We start from the raw sequence: 16,701 nt of genomic DNA, 5'->3' as shown, positions 1-16,701 counted from the left end.
CACACACACACACACACACACTATAAAAACAAATTTCTATTTAGTTTTATAAGGTGTTTGTACTTACAGATTGCAGCAGTACATGTCTACAGACGGTCACTGACAAGCTAGAATGTGTACGCTGTCATGTACAGGCTGTTACAAAGCAATATCTTTAGATACAGTGTAACTTGTATTTAGTGGAAGCCAGATAGCACTTCAGAGCCTTACATGATACCTGCTTTGTACGGACAGATCTCTCTCTCTCGCTCTCTCGCTCTCTCTCTCATTTGAGTATCATAAGGTTTCTTTTTTGACAGAGTGGGTGGAAAGCTAGTGACTTAGTCAGTAGCCCTATACTGCTGCTTTGGGACACAAAGCTGACAAGCTCAAATTCCACTCTGAGAGGGGCATTTGTGTAGATATTTGTCTCCCAGCTGCACTTGAGGTTATTTGGAAGAATGGTCTGAGCATAAGGCCTGCTAGAGGCCCTTAATTAAATCCTACTTCCTCTGGGGAGGGAGAAGGAGAGGGAAGGACAACACATGCGTTCAAAAAGTGAAAAGGCAGGGTACACAACACAGTCTAATCTGGACATGTTTAGTGTTTCACATGGCAGGATGGATAAATTTTTGGTGTGTGTGGGAGAGTTCATTCTTAAAGTGCAGGGATAAAAGAGACATAGTGAACAGAAATCTAGTCAGTTAAAAAAAATGAGTTGAAAGTAATTTCAGGTACTTCACCTGCTTGAATCCCCTGTCAGTTTTTTGTGCTTTTACAATCATATTTTCCTTAAAAAAAAAAAAAAAAATCTTTCTCCTTAGCTGGTGTGTGAGAGATCTTCACAGACAAAAGGGGAAACTGATCAATAGATTAGACAAAAGTGCTGTGAAATATACAAAGTAAACAAACCTAGTTATTTTACCCTTCATTTTGTAATATAAATGATAGTTATGCCATAGTTATCTTAGATATTATTTGTAAAACATTTTCAGACAGATGACTGAATTTTAAATTGATAACATCCCTGGGAAGTGAAGTCTGCTAGTGTCCACACCACAGTTACAGTTAGGGGCCTGATTCAGAAACCATTGGAGTCAGTGGGCTTTGGATCAGCTATAGATACATATAGATACTTTTTAAAAACTTCAATATTGTTAACCCTATCATTCCCCTTTCACACCCCAAACACCTTCCACCTCCACAAAGAGGGACAGAAGCTTATTTGAAGACAAGCAACAAGTTATAGAATTTACAGACTCTCCCCGACTTACGCAAGGCGTTCTGTTTCGGAATGCCTTGCGTAAGTCGAATTTTGCGTTGGGAACGCATACCCAACAATTACGCCAGGAAAAAAAAAAAAAAAGAGCTTATGGAACTTATGGAGCTTTTTCCGTAAGTGTGGCTTTGCGTAACTCGGGTCTTGCATAACCTGGGGAGCGTCTGTACAAGGTGCAAATATCTTTCATAAATGCCAACACTAAAAAGAAAAATTTATCAGAGCTCTGAATATGACACAGTAAAATGGACAGCTCACACTACATTAAGGAAGAACAATATGTAAGTGCTGTCATAGCTTCACAGATGTGTGTTCATTGTTTTTCTCTCTCCTCCTCCCTTCCCCAATCCATACATCACAACAGGTAGTTCTCAGCTGTTCCTTTTGCAGCAGACATACGTTTTATCTAAAGAGACAGTAGACCGAGCTACCTGCTGCTTACTGTATGGCTTTCCTGTGTTCCTCTTTTTTTTTTTTTCCTAGTTCACTGGGGGCCTATTTAAATAAGCTGGCATGGAGCCAGAAGCTCATCATTTTAATGCAGTGTAAAATGGAATATGCATAATTATATGCAAGCCATATGTGAAGGAGACAGCTCAGCTGTGAATTTTAGGAGGCTGAGAAAGAGTGAACAGTCAGGGATTAGATGAGATGAAAGCAGAACAGAGTGCAAGTGTCACCCAAATGAATGGTGTAATGAGTGTGTTGCTGACACTCCTCCTTTCACCTACTACTCCCTTTTGCTTTAACTCTAAACCAGAAAATGTTGTAGATTAGAAGGAAAATACTATATGCAAGCAATATTGCTAATGGGCTCTGTTAATGTCTCCATTTAAACTTCAGCTTTCTTAATTGACAGTGTAGATCAAAATAACCAGTAACTTTTAATGCATCTTCTTAATTAAATATTTTACCACATTTGATTGAAGAATCATTGTTCTTGTTAGATGATTGCTCTTTTCGGAGCTTTACTTAAAAATGAAGGGAGAATCCACTTATCTCTAATAGCATTACATGTAAATTATGAGTATGAAAAGCTATTTGTAATGGCCTTGCTGTTAAAATGAAAATAGAGGTACGTTATCTAGGAATTGCTTAAGCATGTAAAAAAAAAAAAAAAGTTTAAACAAGTACGTATGTAATGTAATCCTGAAAAATGCAATGAAGTAAATTGAAACCCTTAAGTGCTCACAATTTCCAGCTCAAATATTTCATTTTGGGTTTGTCTCTTGTTGTTTTAATTATTACACCACAGTGAATTTGCATGTTCAGCCTAAACTATGTAACAATCAGCATCCCAAGTTCTCATATCTAAAAGGTGTACTGCGTATTTAAACAAATTTCTTAATAATGTTGTATTTTGGGATTCCCGTTTGTTTTAATGATCTGAGCTGTTATGCTTTTAGCTATTTTTTTCTTCCATTATTTGTAAGTCCCTAAATAGGCCATTATATTTCCCTTCAGGCTAGAGATGAAGATGGACATGCTGAAAATTTTCCCCAGCAGCACTATGCTAAGGAAACTCCAAGGCTTGCCTTCAAGAATAACTGCGAACTACTTGTAAGAATAACATACTTACAACAAGTCTAGATTGTTACTTTAGCACAGTGAAAATAATTTTTTGAAAGGCTTTTGTTCATGATTACATACGTTATGAAATATTACAGCTTTTTTTCCTGTTTAGAGTTCTAATGCTAGTTCTGATATCAATGAACAATTTTATCATCTCAAATTGTTTGCAAATCTTTTATATCTGATTATAGAACTTGAATGGCCTTGTCTTACTATCTTGTCTTGTACGGTAGTTCATAAGGAGCCATGAAGGGAATGGCTAGTAAAGCACAAGGAAAAAAACAAAACAAAACAAAACAAAAAAAACCCCACCGGCCTCACAAGCTGTAAAAGTCATCTCCCCGCCCTCCTGCCCCAATCTTAGCTCTACATTGTTCTCAGACACTATTGTAATATTTTGTTCTGCTAGGAAACACAGCAGAGCTGACACGCAGTACTCCCTTTAGAATTCAACTATTCCTCTATTTTTTAGTGAAATGTAGTCAGGCGCTTTCCCCCTCTTCTTTTTTGTGGGGAAGGAGTGAAAGCCAGCGAAGTACTGACAAGGAGCCTGGAATGTTTACAAGGCGTAAGAGAGATGATATCAGCTGTGAAAGGATCTCTGTTCCAAGGCAGGGTTAATTTGCTGTTCATTTTAGCATTTGCAACTAGGCTAGGTTAAAAACAAGCAGGAATGCCTATAATATTTCTATTAAATGAATCTGTTGGGACCTAATATTCTCGATTAGCTTGCGAAAATGAGTGCTCCACAATGAATTTTTCTCTTTACCTAAAGTAAACAGAGAATGAATTGTCATTTATTTAAAAAGAGATTCACACATTGCCATTGAAAATGGAGCTTTTGATGAGTTTATAGAACTTTTCCCTACATTTCCTTTTCTTCCCAGTAAGTAAATACCTCATTTGGCTAAGTGGAAATAGTTGGGGAAAATGAGAACACTCAGTTCTATTTTGAAGCACTTACAGACTTTTTTCTAATTATAAGTATATAAAAGAGAGGGGAGGGGGAACACTGGCTGCAACTCCTCTGCCTCAGCAAATCCCCTCTACAGAAGATATAGGGCTGGAGAATGCTCTCAGTTCCAGATGTGCAACCCCCAAGTACGTTAGTCAGTTACACTCATGTAACTAAGTGCAGAAATTGGTCCTCAGGATCTCACTCTCATATCAGTGGTTTAAAAACAAAAGGCTGGGTTCTGCAGTCCAGCTGAGCTGTGCTTGGCACAGGACTGGGGAAATGGGCAATAAAGGTGGCTTTCTATCACCTTTGTTTTTGCCCCAATCTTAGGATCAGCCTGGGATCCATCCAGTATCCGGCATAAACTAAAGCAGTGAAAGCCCCCCAAAGGGTCATTCCAATAACTGTGAATAGCCAAAACACAGAGACACACTGGCCATGCCCCTATTCCCTGGGAATGCCCCCTACAACAGGGACAGGACAGGGACTGGTTTAGAGCCATAGTGGTAGCAACGTGTCACCCAAGGATACCCTTTACTAAGGAAATCTCCACTAGCTGGTTAAGATGTTTTCCAGCTGCTTTGTTCCACTTGTGTTACCCAAAAGGGCAAGATTCATCCATAATGGAATGCCACTTGAACAAAAGGTGTTACACCAGGCATGAATCTGGGCCTCAAGAACTGATCTTGCTACCACTGAAATCAATTGCAAAGTTCCTATTGATTGACTGGAGCAAGGTTAAGACCTAAGTGGCCAAAGAGTAGGAAAATTGAGCCAATTTATAATTATTCCCCTAATACTATATATTTACTAAATAAAAAGAGTTTCATTCCTTAATGACCACAGCCAATTACAAGAGCATTAGTCTCCTCAGGCCTGAGGAGACTAATGCTTTTGCACATGCATTCCCAGCATGTGCAAAACTCCTACTGAAGTCATCAGAAGTTCTGAGTGTACCAGGAATGCTGGATAGAGTCTGACACAATACACTAACACAGTCTGATCCATGAAATAATTCAGTTATTAATCCAAATGTAACTTTGCTTTTCTTTTAAAATAGATGAATGGAGCAACTAATGCCCACTCCAAGCATTGTTTTAATGTACAGTTACATTTCCCCCTATCGATCTATGTTTAAAATATTGTACTATTACATAACTCTTGTTCTACTCAGCAAAAGCTCTGAGTCATCCAACCTAGTATTTTGTCCTCTGTGTGTTTTTTGGACAGGTTTCAGTTCTTTTTTAAGGAAGTAATAAAAGTAATTTGTCATAGTTTTACTTTTCCGATGCTATTGGAAAAAAAGAATTGGCAGAGATGCTGCCTGGAGTCAATCTGCATTGAAAGAAAGAGGACAAAAATTATGAATATGCACTTCTGCTATCATTAAAGATATACTTGGATAGTACCTCTCTTTGAAAATACGTTGGTACTAGCCTTTGGAGATGGTGGATACTATGACTCGGATAGGATGCTAAATGCTTTATAGTCAGGCAGTCATTTTTTTTATATATTTCCATTGAGTCTATGTTGTGTTAAAATGCAGTTGAAAACAAATATATTGAAAGTTAAGGGAGGGTAGTGTCTCTGTCTGAAGTGCTTGTCAATATTTCTATATAATTGTGGGCAATTTTCTGCTGGACTAGAGCAAAAAAATAGAAAGAAAGTAGAAGGAAAAAAACAAAAACAAAATGACAGGAACATTGTTTCCCAATGGAAAAAGCATAACCAGTCATTAACAGTGAGAGGCAGATGTTGGTTTCTTGCTTTTTGTAAAACAATGAAGAGTTAAGACTTTAAATGAAAGAGAAATTGAAACTTGTTTATTCTTTTGAGAATCCAGAAATCCTTGGAGTTTTCTTAGTGCAGTTTAGAGTAAGTTTTATAATAGCCTGTCAGATGGAATTGGAAGCTCAGGCTCAAAAGTGCTTTCTTAGCTTTAGGGTTCATCTGCCATTTTCCAATATGGTTTGTTGCAGCACGTACAGTCCCTACTGTTTGGGAAATGCTTCTGCTCCAAGGGTGCTGCCAGGATAGATCTAGGGGATCAAGCACTGATGGGTTCTGTATGCTAGTGCGCTCCCACAAGAACAAGAGTACATGCTTAGAATGTTAATATCCTGGGTCACAGACACTCATTGAAAGACTTAACCCCTAAATACCTGGATAGATTTCTGAGTATAATAATAACCTATGTTATTGCAAACTGCATGGTTTCATCTTTGCTTATTTCTTCATTACTTAAGAGAGAAATATTTGGGCTAGCTAGGTATAACTCAACGATTTAAAAAAAAAAAACCAAAACAGCTAGATAGGAAGTAGAAGGAAGAATACATTATCATTTAACAAAAATTAAAGCTCTGAGTGCATATGGCAGCTCTGTGTATTAAGAAAACCGTGACAATTAAATATTTGGTTGGCATAAAAACCCATCGTGCAGTTATGGGATTACTTTATGGTATTGATTTCCCACTTTAAATCCAAAATATGCTATGTGCCATCACAGTTAATGCAGAACACACACACAAAAAACAGATATTAAACTCAATGAGGATATAGAATTTTCCTTGTGAACTTTTAGTCATTTTGAAAATTAAGTTTTCCCCAGGTTAGCAATACCTGATAAAATCTTGGGAACTACATAATGCAAATATTTTTTAAAAGAATAAGGCCAGCATGGTGGCTTGGCTGGCAGCGCAATCCACTGCCAGGGTTCCCTGCATCAGGACTTAAATTTCTCAGCAGCTGGGAGCTTTTATATAGGCACATCTCTTTGTTTCCAGGAGAAAAGGGCAGAGTATAGTCCCCTGGACGCTGATTGTCAAGTAGCAATGCAATTCAGCTAGTGCTGGATGTTGGGAAAGAGATGGGATTAAAGAGTGAAAAATGATGTGCTAGAATGAAAGGACTGGTGAAAAGCCTACAATTTCTCCTCTAAGCAGCCCAAATTCCTGAGTCATTGCCTAGAGAAAGTACAAGTCCTCCTAGGCAATGGGTGGGCAAACTACAGCCCAGGGACCACATACGGCACTCCAGACATTTTAATCAGGCCCTCGAGCTCTCACCGAGAAGCAGTGTTGGAGGCTTTCCCCGCTCTGGCGCTCCAGCCATGGAGCTGGGTCAGGGTCTTGCCCCACTCTGCATGGCTCCCAGAAGCAGCGGCATGTCCCCACTCCGGCTCCTATGTGCAGGGGCAGCCAAGGGGCTCTGCATGCTGCCCCATCCCCAAGCGCCACCCCCCGCAACTCCCATTGGCCGGGAACCGCAACCAATGGGAGCTGCAGGGGTGGCGCCTGCAGACAGGGCAACGTGCAGAGCCGCCTGACTGCACCTCCGCATAGGAGCCAGAGGAGGGACAGCTGCGGTTTCTGGGAGCCGCTTGAGGTAAGCGCTGGCCAGAGCCTGGCCCCCAGGTCCCCTCTGGCGCCCCTGCTCCAGCCCTGATCCCCCGCCCATCCTCTGAACCCCTCGGTCCCAGCCTGGAGACCCTCCTGCATCCCCAAACCCTCATCCCCAGCCCCACGCCAGAGCCTGCATCCCCAGCCGGAGCCCTCCCGCAATCCAACCCCCAATTTCATGAGCACGCATGGCCCGCCATACAATTTCCATACCCAGATGTGGCCCTTGGGCCAAAAAGTTTGCCCATCCCTGTCCTAGGCTTATATCCAGGTTAGTCAGAGCAAAGGAGAGCCCCTACCAGGATGCCCCTCCCACAAAAATAGAAAATAAAAAACAACAGTTTGTTCTTGTTCTCTCTTGCTACCCACAATATTCAGTGCAGTTTTAGGATTAGTCAGTAAAGTATGTTGCTTTCTGAGCAAGTGATAATTTTGGTGGGCTAAGGAAATGAATTGCTGGACTGCTTTCCCAGATCACTTTTTAGGGAGACAAAGTAAGAACCATGTGCACCTACAGAATTATATAAAAAATACATCGCCAAGGATTGTAACTAGAATAGCACTATATTGCTGTGGTATGATAAATTCTGCCTCATGACTTTACTGCACAATTAGTTAAAAGATAGGCTTGCTGGGCAAAAGTCCTTATTTAAATACAAAATAAACCATACCCTGCCATCAGTTGTTACACAAAACTCTGCACATGCAAATCAGTGATCACACATATATCATTAATCTTTAGCAAAAGGGGAAAGGGAAACTATAAAAAAAAACCCACACACATAAAAATAGATTTAAGTATCAGACATGAAAAATTTCACCCTAGAATGAAAGATAGTTAGGGTTATGACAAACACTAACAAAAGCCAAAGCTATGGCTGATGCTCTGCCTTAATTTGTGGCATTGATATTGCAGCACTGATTTTATACAAGATCAGAAAATGTGGCATTCAGCAGTAGTTAAAGATGAAATCAAATTTAACTTTGGATGTCCTTCCATAGCTAGTTAATATCGCACCCTTAATATTACACTCTTAAAACATTTTTTATGTATCAGAGTTTTTGACCAAAACAAAAAACAACAACATGTTTTCTAAAAATCTCTTGAGGCCTCATTAGTATGAAAATTATTGACATTCACGCTTATGTTTAACCTGATTGACAATTACAGGTATTTGACTCAGTGTCTATCTTATAAGAGATGTTCTTGGTGGCTTTTTGTTTTGCTTTGCTTTTTTAAGTTTATCAGAACAAATTCCCGTGCAAGCAAACAAACAAACAAACAAACAAAACCTGAAAACAAAAACACACAAAAAACAAAACAAAAAAACAACCAAACAAACAAAAAACCCAATCTGCCCCAATAGTCACTTCAGCATAAACAAAAGGCAAATTTTGTTAGTGCACTTACATATCTTGTATTCTACATTATATTCAGTGCAACAATTATGGGGGGATATTTAGCTTGGAGAAGAGATATTTTTGTCTCCTGCTTCTCTTTCTTTTCTTAGTTTGTGCCCATCTCTTTTTCTTTCTTCGTCTATTTTGTTCTCTTTTTCCTTCTTTTCCCACTTCTTTTTCCAACACTTTGGTTTTCCTTCTCACTTTTACGTTCAAGCCAGCAGAGGGAGAGGTAGAGTAGCTTCCAATTCCTGCCCAGGAAGGAATAGTTATACACAGTGCCTGCTACCAGGGAACTTGAATAGGATTGTGTGATCTTAGTTAACTATACTTCTAGCAGCTTTTGTGGTTGAAGTGTTCTATCATGCCACTAAAGCACAGCCTCACGTTGGGGTCTGCACAGATTTCCACTGTCTCAGTGGAAGCCACAGGAGTCTCTGTGCCTCAGGCAGACACAATGCCTCCCAGAGCTCCTGGGAGTGAGAAGAAGCTGGGTTGATGCACCATCCTTGAAAAGACTGCAAAGGCTTCCCCCGCTCTCTCTGCACCGTTCCCTAGTCCCACTGTCTTCCTGTCCCCTGGGGAATTGGGGAAGTACTATTCTAGCCAAGAGCAGCAAGACCGTTTGCTGACAGAGCACAGAGTCTTATTGTTCCAGGCTTCTTCTCAGGTGCACGGGTGTGGGGTGGTACATCTGTGCAGGGATCAGGCACAATCTTGCCCAAAGCTTTTATAATTGCCAGAGTGCAGTGCTTTTCTAACTCTCCAACTTCCAGTTGTTTTCCCACAGATATCAGTAGATTTCTTCAAGTCCCCTGCTGTCCACTAATGGGTTAACACCCTTTTCGTGAGAACTACTGATTCAATTCATATCTTTCAGTAGCTGCAAAATAGCATAGTATATGCTGTGATTAGCTAGGGCAAAGAGACCCAAACCCAAAACCCACTGAAGTCAATGGAAAGCATGTCCCATTGACTGTAGTAGGCTTTGGATCAGGCTATGCAGAGTGGTCAGCATTGCATGTTATGGCTCTGTAACAAAAATCTCAAGGAAAAGTAATTACCACAGAGATGTGATGTTGCTGTTCTTAAAACCTCAGTAATCTTGGCCATGTGAATTTTAACCCTTTTTATGATTAAAATAACAAAAGGGCTTAGGTCTAACAGCCTGCAACATTTCATTTTCAAACGCTAAATTGTTCTTGAGTCATAGGAGCATGTTTTAAAAAAACACCGCAAAACCCACAAAAACTTGCATTCTGTTTCTTTTCAAGTCTGAAAAAATAGGCAAAATAATTTTAAATCATTTTTTTAAAAAAGGTATTGCTGCCAGGCTGAATTTGTGGGATATATTCTGTTCTCATTGCACACACTTAATGACCCTTCAAGTCTACCAGAGTTAAGCGCAAACATTTAGAAGAAGGGACTACACACTCTTTCTAGGTAAAGTTCCAACACAGAGTGAAATTGTAATGCTGACAGCCATAACCATATTAAATGGGTAGAGGTAGAAACACTGAGTGGCCAATCTGCTGGCCCCCTGACGAACCGTATACTTCCTAGATAGACATGTAGGTAGACACAAAATATGATCATTAACTCAGCAGATACAGTACAACAGAAAGCTAACAATGTTAATAGTATGGTCAAATAAAGAACAAGGACAGCAACATCAAGAACCCCAACCTGCCAATCACCATTAGATCTGCTGTCACCAGGAAATGATATACTATATGTTTGTCTTCACACCTCTCTCAACTAGAACAGCCGATAATTTTAGAACAAAAATGTCCACTGACACATGTGGCACTGCCCTTTATTATTATTATTATATTATTTTCTACTATATAGTGAAGTGGAAAAATGGTCCTTTTGTTGTAGCACTAGTACTCAATGCCTCAGTTTCCCAATCTGTAAAATGGCAATAATAATATTTACCCTCCTTATGTCTGGTAGCTATTAAAATTTGCTTTGTTTTTTGCCTCATCCACACCAAGTTTAGAACTCTAAGCTTCTGATTCTAATGAAATCAATGAGAGCCTTTCCATTAACTTTAAATGGGCTTTGGACTGGGCTGTGGGGTGTGACAGGAGGAGAGGAACTGTACCATAAGGAGTAGAGAAAGACTGATATATATATCTTTGCTTTGCTTTTTGTGACCAAAAACCTGCTATACGTGAGCTTACAAATAATTTAAACACTGTAGCAAAACCAAAAAATGGGTTTTAGAACACTGTTTAATTTGTAGGACACTGTAATACTTAGAGACCAGCAGTGAAAGTTATAGAAAATACAATCTATTCTGAAGGGATAGCAAATTTATTTAGAGAGTCAAATATAGTAACTTTAGTGGAAATGAGATCCAAAAGCCTATGTCTTTTTATGCTGTGGGTTAGAGAATAGCTCTGATTTGCAGCATTAAAAGAGTGAGTGATTTTCCCTCTCTATTCTGATGTAAGTGCTCAGAATGTGATTATCTATGTGAGAACAATAATGAGGATAAGTGTCTTTGCCGAGAACTTTTTCCTGTAGCTGTTGATAGGGCTGCTGCTGATTAGCGATTTGACATTGCTTTAGAAGAGATTTCAGCCTCTGTAGAGCTTTTCAGAACAAGAGTATTCTCCCCATGCCCCATTTTTGCTTTTTGAGGAACTTGGCCATCTGTCGGTGAACAACGATAGCAGAGGGGATAGGGTTGGAGGGTTTTTCCAGCTCTTCCCTTTTGGAGGGTAATATTGTTTTGTGAGTTTCTGGTAACATATAATACAAAACAGACCCAAACAAGTAAGAAATAAAGAGATGCCACAGTTAGCGATAGACATTCCAGCAAGAAGCAGGCTGGTACTCTTAGCAGTCTGACATAAGCTATACATTTAGCCCAGTGAATGGTGAGCCAAGTTAAGGAACACAAAGTCAGCAGCGAAAGGAAAAAGGAGAAAGGTTGTAAAAAATCAGAACAGGAGGGACTAGAAGTATGATAAGATGGAAAGAGGTGACTGTGGTAAACTTGAGAGGATGACAACTGCCAGTGTAGGTCTAGGACACATAAAACCCACTCAGCTCTGGGCAATATACCTCCCCTCTTTTGCAACATCCTTCCCAGTAAATATTATAAGTAGCTCCCAGATCACCCCAGAATTCTTCCAGATTAGCACTTGGTGTAGACATGGATGCTATTTTAGGAGGTGCATGCTCTCTTGCTTTTGTTTGGGAGATGATACTTTCTGAGCATAAGCTGATTTGTGGATAGAAGGAATATTACCAAGTTTTTACCACTGATCATCACTACGTTTTTAAAAATCAAGAGCAAAGTTTATTTAAAAAAATTGGAAAAAATTCAAAATCTATTACAAGCCCTAATTCTGTCACCTATCTCCCCAGCAGAAGCAGTAAAAATTCTTATTATAAATGAGAATCAACCATCTGTTTCTGAGTAACTTCTAAAATACTCAACTAACTTCAAGATACATACATCAAGTCCTCACCCATATGCTTCATTGTGTTTGTCTAGTCCTATCTTTTCTCTTTACCTTTTGGATCTTTTTACTAGAGTTATAACCAAAGTTGGTTGAAATTTAAAAAAAAAAAAAGCATTATAATTGAAAAATGGCTTTTTAAAAATGTAAAATTTCAACAAAAGGATGGCTTTTTTATTTTTTAAAATTAGTTTATTGAAAAGTTATCAGAAATGTTAGTAAAGTAGTTATCAAAATCTTGTGTTTATTGAAAATCCTTTTCTTGGTAAGCAAAAATTCTGACCAGCGTTTCAATAATATTTTGATAAAAATAAAACAGGCAAATACATTCATATGAAAAAATGAGTGTTTTGAACCCTTCAGTTTTGAAATTGGACATTGTTTCATTAAGCTAATGTTTCATTTTTAAACCAGCCCTAGTCATAACCAAGGTTAGTGAAATTCAGCCTGTTTTCAATGGTAACTACAACATGTTAAAAATGATTATATGCTTTACTGTATGTACAATAAAATGGTGAGATAATATCCATCAATATTTCCATTATGACCAGATTGTGGGTAATATTTTCAATAATATTTTCATGTTGTCTTAAGGCCTGGATTACTTTAGTAGTTACATTAAGCAGGTATATAAGGTCTTGCAGAATCAGGCCCTAGATGATTTAGTATCCTAATTCCATTTTCAAGAGAGACCTAGGCACTTAAGGCCCATGCCTTCAAAGGTATTGAAATACCCATGGGAGTTTAAGCCCTTAGGAATCTAAATGCATTGAAAGTCATTTGGATTTAGACTCCTAAGCACTTCTAAAAACAGGAATTAAGCTCCCAAGTCACTTAGACACTTTTGAAAATTTTACCCTGGCTCTCTCATGTAAAGGATATATACCAGTCAGAAAGCCCTGTAAAGATAGGTTTGAGATAACACCCAGTATACGGAAGTCCTATTGAATCCTGTACGCGTTTTTGTAAAAATGGAGTTAGGATATGGCCCATAACGATTATGAGGTTGACCCATGGATTTCTACACTTTTTGTTGTTGGACTAGGTAGTAATTAAGAGAAAGCAGAAAAATACGGGTATTTTTAAACACAACCAGAGGGATCTTTGGAAGCCTTCAGAAAGAACAGCTAACCTGCAACCCAGGCACTGTTGGTACTCTCTCAATGGTAGACTGAATTTCCAGGAATGAGATCCCAGTTTAGTAGATTAGTTGTACTAATAAATACCTGTATATTTTAAGGCGTACCAAAAAGTACCTGCAGGGAGTGTATTTTTCACTGTTGATCCCTTTCCATACAGGAATTTCTTTCTTTTTTCTTTTCAAATTGTGATATACTGAACTCTTTTATTTCCATTAGAAAGAAAAAAAAAACTCCATAAGACCTTCATTTTATTATACAAGTTAATACCAATAATTACTTAAAATTTAATGAATTTCAGTTCTGACTTAATTGCTTTTGAGTAGTTCACTTAACTTATTAAAAAGAAGCAAGGACATATTCATTTAATGATCAGCAGAAGCCTTGGCCTAGCATCTGCCTACATTCTCTTTTCAATTAATCAATTATAGCTCAATGACGTGTAATTACACATTAAGAAAGTTATTGGATATCTCAGCATGCCTGTCCCTGGGGGCTCATGAATATACTAATATAACACACCTGTAATGACCTGTTCTCAGCTCTGCAAATTGCTCCCATTTCTCTCCCTCTCCCCCACTCTCTCTTTGCTAAATGAAGATGAGAGCAATTACCATTAACTTTTTGAGTCACATCTAGTCAATGAGAGGAAAAAAGGTCCCTACCAGCATTCATAATAAATCCACCTTTTGATACAGAGCCTTGTAACAGCACTGTGTCTCAAACTGCTCTATTTATGATACTGAAAGGCAGTAAATATAGATCTGAATCACACAAAATGCTGGGGGAATCAGGCCAGTCTAAATTGAGCACACACTCTGCTTTGCCTCTCTCTCTCTCTCTCTCTCTTTTTCCAGATGAGAGAAACAGGCAAGCAGGAAAACCTTGTCAAATCACATCCAGGCATAATTTGCTTGGCTTGGTTCAAATCAAACCAAACTCTGGAACTGATCCTTATGCAGTGGCTCTAAGTCTTTGCATAGCAACTAAGCTGTGTCGCTGTTGTGAGGTTTTTTTTAAATGCTAGAAAGAACAAAATTTACTATGTAATGGCACAATGGTTTTGGTTGTACCAGAGGACACATTCACTAATGATTTCTTATTAATGCATAACAAATGGCACCAAGAAGAGGCTCTTAAGCCACATAATGAGGTCTGACAGATTCTAAATTGGTGATTCAGCCAACTAAGATGTCCAAAAATGCTCTGTGAAAGTGAGTTTTTGATGGCTACATGAGTCAAACACAGTAAGATATCTGTCAACATTTTTATAAATGTTGTCTTACACTGTCTGACTTTGAGTGTATCTCTTTTAAGGAAAAAGAATCCCTCTTTTCCCATATATAAATGATCAATTCTACAACTATCCTGAAAAGTATAGCTAGATCATAAATGGATGTACATGCACATTAACGTGGAACAGCATATATGATGCAGCATAAACAAGGCAGTCTTTCTTGGGAAATGGAGTCTCTTTCATTCATAGTAGTAATCTGAGTCCTTTCCATGCTGAATTCTCTACACCCCTTTGAGCCAACCTAGCGCACACACACACACTCTTGAGCGAAGTCTTCAACATACTGGCCATTACCACAGTTTTCTGGGTCCTTTGGACCACATAATTGTCACTCTGTTAGCTGTACCATAATGGTGACATTCCTATGGGACTCAAAGAGTCAAATGCTGCCCTCAGTTACACCATCCATTCCAGTGGACTTCAGCAAGGATGCACATGAGTAAATGAGAGCAGAATTTGGCCCAAGTGGTTTAAAAATGGGAATGGGCCATGTTTACATTTTTTTCATTCACACTGGTGTAATCATGATGGGAACATGTGGTTACATCATACACACCTTGATGGTTCTGAGTCATTTAAAGTTTGTTGTTTAATCCTAAGATATAAATAAGCAAATGAATAAAACAGATACCAGCAATTCCTAGTACCTGCCTCCCTCCCATTTATAAAACAGCTTGAAACCTTTTTATTCCAAAAATTAACTTGTTCTTCACTGGCAACTCCTTTGACATGTTTTACTTGGTAAAGCTTTACTGAAGGGAGCAGTATTGTCCAGTGGATAGAGAATGATACTGGGAATTGAGTCCTGGGATGAAATCCTGGCCCCATTGAAGTCAGTGGGAGTTTTGCCATTGACTTCAGTAGGGTCAGATTTCACCTGTGGTTTTATTCCCAGCTCAGCCACTCAATCACTGTATGACCTCAAGCAAGTCATTTAAGTCCTGATTATGCAACATATTTCGGCATGTTCCTAACTTTAACCATGCAATGTAAACCCACTGAAGACAATGAGACTATTCAGATGCTTACAGTCAGGGCCGGCTCCAGGCACCAGCGCAGCAAGCAGGTGCCTCGGGCGGCCTATGGAAAGGGGCGGCACATCCGGCTCTTCAGCGGCAATTCGGCAGCGGGTCCTTCAGTCCCTCTCGGAGTGAAGGACCTGCCGCCAAATTGCCGCCGAAGAAAGAAGCGGTGGTGGTAGCATAACAGAATGAAGTGTCGGCGGTCGCAGCTTTTTTTTGCCGCTTAGGGCAGCAAAAACGCTGGAGCCGGCCCTGCTTACAGTTATGCATATGCGTAAGTACCCTGCAGACTTGGGTTTTAAAGCTCTGTTCTTCAATTTCCCCATCTTTAAAATAGGGATAATATCTGATCCCTTTTGTAAAGTGCTTTGAGATCCTTGAGATACAGTAAGCACTAAGGATGACTCATTTAATTTTTCTTGTATTCTAAATTGTTGGTCTGAGGCTATACTGCAGCCTAAGTGTTTGGGGAGAGGTACATGTATTATGAATTATTGTGATGCATTTCAGTAGAAAACATATTCCTTGTTCCACTTTCATGAATTTAAAAATAATGTGACTGTCCAAGCAATGCCTAGTAACAAAAACAAGCAAAGCAGTTAATGTAAATCCCACACATAGACCAAGCTGTGCATGCGTGCTATAATCTCAAATCCTGCTCAATGCACAGCTTTGTTTATGTTTAGGACCTAAATTAAATTCTGTGCTTGTTTTTTAAATCTCTGCCTGACAGATCAATTAAAGTGGAAAAAATGTTGCATTCCCTACTATAATATATAACTTGAAAAACAAGTTAAATATGGGTCCTTAGCAACCTGTCAGTGGGCTTTTAAATTGTATTGTTTTTGAGTATATGATGGGGAGTGGGATTGGGAGGCATTTGATGCTGCTGAAAAAAATAATTTCTAACTGTACTCTCTGCAAGAGGCTATAAGTCTTTTGCATGCCAGATTCCTAATTGATCAATAAACACTTTATTGTACTATTACTTTTTATTATGAGGAATAAACATACTTTTTCTAGACAGCCAGGAAAATAACTGACCACTTGTGCCCAGTACCTATATAACCTCACTGTACATGCCACTGAAATTAATGTTTCTTTAGTCAAGGGGAAAAAATAATCTTCATTTTCTAAGAGACTTTTGTTTCACCATGAGGTTAACACACCTGATACATTT

General features: G+C 38.9%; 1 protein-coding gene across 2 annotated transcripts in view; it reads left to right on the top strand.

Moving 5' to 3' along the window:
- The window catches only part of SOBP (sine oculis binding protein homolog), a 135,299-nt gene that overhangs the window by 68,048 nt on the left and 50,550 nt on the right, over positions 1 to 16,701 (top strand). The window contains exon 5 of one of the 2 annotated variants that reach the window (XM_054022534.1): positions 2,723 to 2,818. The exons of the other annotated variant lie outside the window; for it this stretch is intronic. Coding sequence (XP_053878509.1) covers positions 2,723 to 2,818 — 96 coding nt within the window. The remainder of the gene's footprint in view (positions 1 to 2,722; positions 2,819 to 16,701) is intronic. 2 annotated transcript variants of the gene reach the window in all.

The sequence above is a fragment of the Malaclemys terrapin genome, chromosome 3 (assembly GCF_027887155.1).
Source record: "Malaclemys terrapin pileata isolate rMalTer1 chromosome 3, rMalTer1.hap1, whole genome shotgun sequence".
Classification (NCBI taxonomy): domain Eukaryota; kingdom Metazoa; phylum Chordata; order Testudines; family Emydidae; genus Malaclemys; species Malaclemys terrapin.
Note: the sequence above shows the minus strand (reverse complement) of the source record. Positions and strands in the feature narration are given on the sequence as shown.